General features: G+C 40.7%; 1 protein-coding gene across 1 annotated transcript in view; it reads right to left on the bottom strand.

Annotated features, from left to right (window-relative positions):
- kita (KIT proto-oncogene, receptor tyrosine kinase a) overlaps positions 1 to 4262 on the bottom strand; it is a gene marked incomplete at its 3' end in the record, with an annotated part of 67667 nt that overhangs the window by 28432 nt on the left and 34973 nt on the right. Inside the window, 3 exon segments of the mRNA XM_014017753.1 lie at positions 2920 to 3112; positions 3403 to 3542; positions 3672 to 3956. Coding sequence (XP_013873207.1) covers positions 2920 to 3112; positions 3403 to 3542; positions 3672 to 3956 — 618 coding nt within the window.

The following is a 4262-nucleotide window of genomic DNA, read 5'->3' as shown; positions in this document are numbered from 1 at the left end:
GTCCAGACCTGTCGTGTATTTTACGAGCAGTCAGTCTGCTGTTATCCAGATGGATTTTTCTCACTGATAACTTCATATTTTATCAGTTTGAAGATATTTTGAGTTGAAAATAAATCACACTCCATAATTATGTTGACAGTAGTTTATTCTGTTTGAACTGGAATTAGATTTTAAATGTAACTAACAACACAAATTGGTTAGATTAAATTGAATTGGCTTTTAATGCTGTTATATAACACAATATTAATATAAAGAGCTCACTAACCTAAACTGTGCATTAATTGAAGTTTGGAGACATTTTAAAATGCGTCTCTTCAGAACCGCATCTGACACTTGCGACGGTCGGGAGGGGGGAGATGGCCAGGGGAGGGAGGGGGTAGCAGTGCATGACTGCCCTTCTTCTGAATAAATAAACTATGTAACACAGGTGTTTACACTTAAATTAAAAATATTTGACCAAAGTAAAACCGGAGCAGGACTAGAGAGAGATGAATATGATTTAGATTTTATTTTTGTGACTGTATATATGACCCACAGGAGACACGGCATTAGCAGCAGTAGTTATTTCATTCCATTCTTTGGCTTTAGCTGATCCTTTAAGTCCACGACTGACCCTGCTAAAAAGGACAGATTTTCTTTTCTCGACCTCGGACAGCAGGACTTCAATCTCTGAACTCGTAAAGTTCTTCTTTTTACTTTTCACTGTCATTTTCATGAATGAACACTTCCTGGTATCTGAGGCAGGAAACTATATGGTGCTTTTGGGGTGGTCATTATGTTAATCTCTCCGCGTGCACGAGCAGCTGGATACGAGCTGGTGGAAATTACGCAGCTCATTTACACACTTTTCCTGAAGATAGAAGAGTTTGTTGAATCTGATGTGGCACATGTTCGTACGAACACTTGGTACGAACAAAAGTAAGAGAAATTTAGGATAAGAATATGAACATGTTCTTGCTTGAGGCCCAATGTTTTTCATTTTCAGACACCATACTGAACCAAACCATGGCATACTTTGAATAAAAATTTAAAAAAGTTGGGAAGGCCCTCTGGATGGGTTCTTTGTTGAAAAAACTTTTCATCTCTTCTCCAAGAGACTTCTACAGTCTGAGGAGCTACAGGTAAACTCAGCCTTATGAACAAACAGTTTTGATTGTCATCATTAAACCTGTTTGTCCACCATGTGCTGCTTATAAGGCTGAGTTTACCTGGAACTCCTCAGACCGAAGAAGTCTCCTGGAGGCGAGACGAAACATTTTATCAACAAAGAAGAACTCGTCCAGAGGACCTTCTTAACTGTTTTTTAGAATGTTCTACCTGAATTATTGAGATGCATCAGGACTTGATGTTTATTGTTAGGGGTGTCCCGGTCCGATATTGATATCGGATATCGGTCCGATATCTGCCAAAAGACGAGRATCGGATTTTATCGCCCTGCATAAAAAATGTCRGATATAAGCAGTCCCAGGAAGTAGTCCAATCCAGCAGTCCACTGACTCTGCTCCAGTGCTTCTATCCAGCAGCGCTTGGATTCAGCYTGCACAGTAACGTGATCACAACTACAGTACATGCTGCGCTAACAAAGTAGCAAGCAGTAGGAGCGATGTCGGCAGTACTTTCTATTTTCATCATAAACAGAGTTGAAYCTAAGTGCAAAGTTGTCACACACGACTTTTCCGAGGGGGAACAGAACCGTGAACGTTTTAAACCGGAGCGACAACCACTCTCCACCCTGGRAGCAGCTTTGGGGTTCAGCTCGGTTCAGCCTAGGTGCAAAGTGCATCCATGCTTRCAACCGAGSAGAAKCTCCTCTCACTCCAGTGGTTCTAGCTGGCAGAAGCGAGGACAGCATGCTTAACGGTTTTGACATCAGCAGAATGTTGCCTGTGGATTAGCTCTGGGATTGACTGACAGAAGAAAGGAGAGCGTAGCTTTTGTTTTGGAATATGAGCGCGACATGACAAGAGCAGTGATAAAAACTGCTTCCTGCAGGAGCGAGAGGTTAATCTCCACATGATGCTCAGACTGTAGAAGGTATTAATAAGTAACTGACTAATTCTTACAATTTATTTTTTGCTCTTGTTTGTAGAGTGATGTTTAATCTGTTTACACACTTGTTTTAGTGAAGATTAAGTGCAATGATCATGCTGTTTTGGTTACAGTCAATTGAATTAATTGCTGACTCTTAACTTTGAACAGACAATAATGTGGGGTTTTGTTTTGTCCCCACCTTCAGTTATTCCCACCATAAAGCAGCACCAGGCTGTTAGATGGTAAAACTAAATAAATAACTGGAAAAAAATTTGAATTGCTATTTTACACTTTAGAAGTACCTTTTGTTTTTAATATGTTTTATTTTCAGGGTATTGTAATTTATTTTATTTATTAAATTGTAGAATGTTCTTCAGTTCAAAATGTATGTGATCCATTGGTTAAAAATAAATGGGTCAATTTTTCTCATACCTACTTTTTTTCACTGTTTGACTTGATCAAGACTTTTCCAAGATTTTACACTACAAAATAGGTAAAAGTGTGTGATTCGTACTGATATGGTATCGGGTCAATATTGGTATCGGACAATTCTCAAAGTTGCAATATCGGTATCATCTCGGAAGTGAAAAAGTCATATTGGGACATCCCTATTTATTGTTCAAACTTTGTAGTGAAATTGATTTTTTGAGTGTAATTCCTAAATTGCAAAATACAATTTTATACTAATGTTGAAAATTTAAAATCACCTTTTGAAATGTTTTCAAGGAATTCAAAACAAAAACAATGTGCCTTCACTCTGTAGAATATTCATAGAGATTCGCTGAATTACAGCACAACACATTAAAAATGGATCTCTATGAATGTAAGCTTCAAAACTGACTTCTGAATTTTTTTTCTTTCTAGTTTTTGTTTTGTTTGTTTACTCACCATAAACATCAAGCCACACCGACTTTGTGCTGGTCCCCTTTTCATTCCTAGCTTCACACTTGTAACTTCCAGCATCTTCTGGCCGCACTGCCACTATTCGCAGCGTGGCACTGCGTACGTGAGTGTAGTTCTCCATCAGAATACGTGAAATGCCATCGACCTTTGCTGGTTGCTGTGGATACCAGACGGCACCCTGTCAACGCCCAGAGATCTCCAGAGATTAACCCCGAATGCATGTCTATCCTTTGCCAAGCAAATACTGACAGACACACAAAAACACTTGCATGCAAACACATATAGTACACACAGTCCATTCCACATARACAGTCCACAAACAGCCAGGGTTCCTATGCACATGGATTGTTTCACTCCTGCACATCTGAACATAAAAACAGCAGAAGAATGCTCTGCTCTCACAGACATGAAACCAGTTTTGGTAAAGTCCAGTGTGTCTATAGCAAAGCTAAAACAGAGGTGTCTCACCGAGCCAGGTGGTATCACCCACTTCAGAGTGATTTCTCCGTTCACGTTAGTGGTGTTGCAGGAGAGAGTGAGACTCTGATTCCGGACTAGAATGACTCTATTGGACTGCTTCATCTCAATTACAGGAGGAGCAGCAGGTACTGAAAGATAAATCCGTGTGGATGTAAACTGGACTGGACTCCAAAACACCGCATCCCCCCAAAATAGCTCCACAAAAAGTTTTAATAAGAGCTGTTCATTCAAGAATCAACATGAATTACTTGTCTTACCTGGTTTCACAGTCAGGTGATAGGGATGGGAGCTGACGGGTTTCTCCTGGAGCAGCCCTGTGCACACATAGCAACCTTTGTACACCTTCTGTATGTTGGGGATGATGATTCCATGCTCCAGGCTTGCAGAGAACTGAAGACCAGAGGGGAGTGGTCCTCCAGAGCATGTTTTCAGACTCAGATTGATCAGACTTGGGTCGGTTGCCAGGCAGGAGATGGAAGCAGCGTCTCCTTCGCGGGTTAGAATACTGGACACCATTGATTTTCTGAACGGATTCTGAGGATCTGCCAAAAAAATGTAAATGCACAGGTGGTGTCAGAGAGCAAGGAGCAGGGCTTCATACAGTATGTATGGGGTGCTCGGTCAACGATAGCCATGTGATGTGAGTATCAGTCACCTGGAGGCAGGGCTTAAAAGCCTGAATTTTGCCTGAAACTCTCAGACTGAAGAAGTCTCTTGGAGGAGAGACGAAACGTTTCATTAGAGAAGAACCCGTCCAGAGGACCTATACAATTTTTTTCTTTTTGATTTTTTACCTGGATTACTGAGATGCATCAGGACGTCTTCTGAAGATGCTCTGTGTTGAAGGA

Source organism: Austrofundulus limnaeus, unplaced genomic scaffold (assembly GCF_001266775.1).
Source record: "Austrofundulus limnaeus strain Quisiro unplaced genomic scaffold, Austrofundulus_limnaeus-1.0 Scaffold176, whole genome shotgun sequence".
In the NCBI taxonomy this organism is placed as follows: domain Eukaryota; kingdom Metazoa; phylum Chordata; class Actinopteri; order Cyprinodontiformes; family Rivulidae; genus Austrofundulus; species Austrofundulus limnaeus.
The sequence above is the reverse complement of the archived record's forward strand: the minus strand, read 5'-3'. Positions and strand labels throughout refer to the sequence as shown.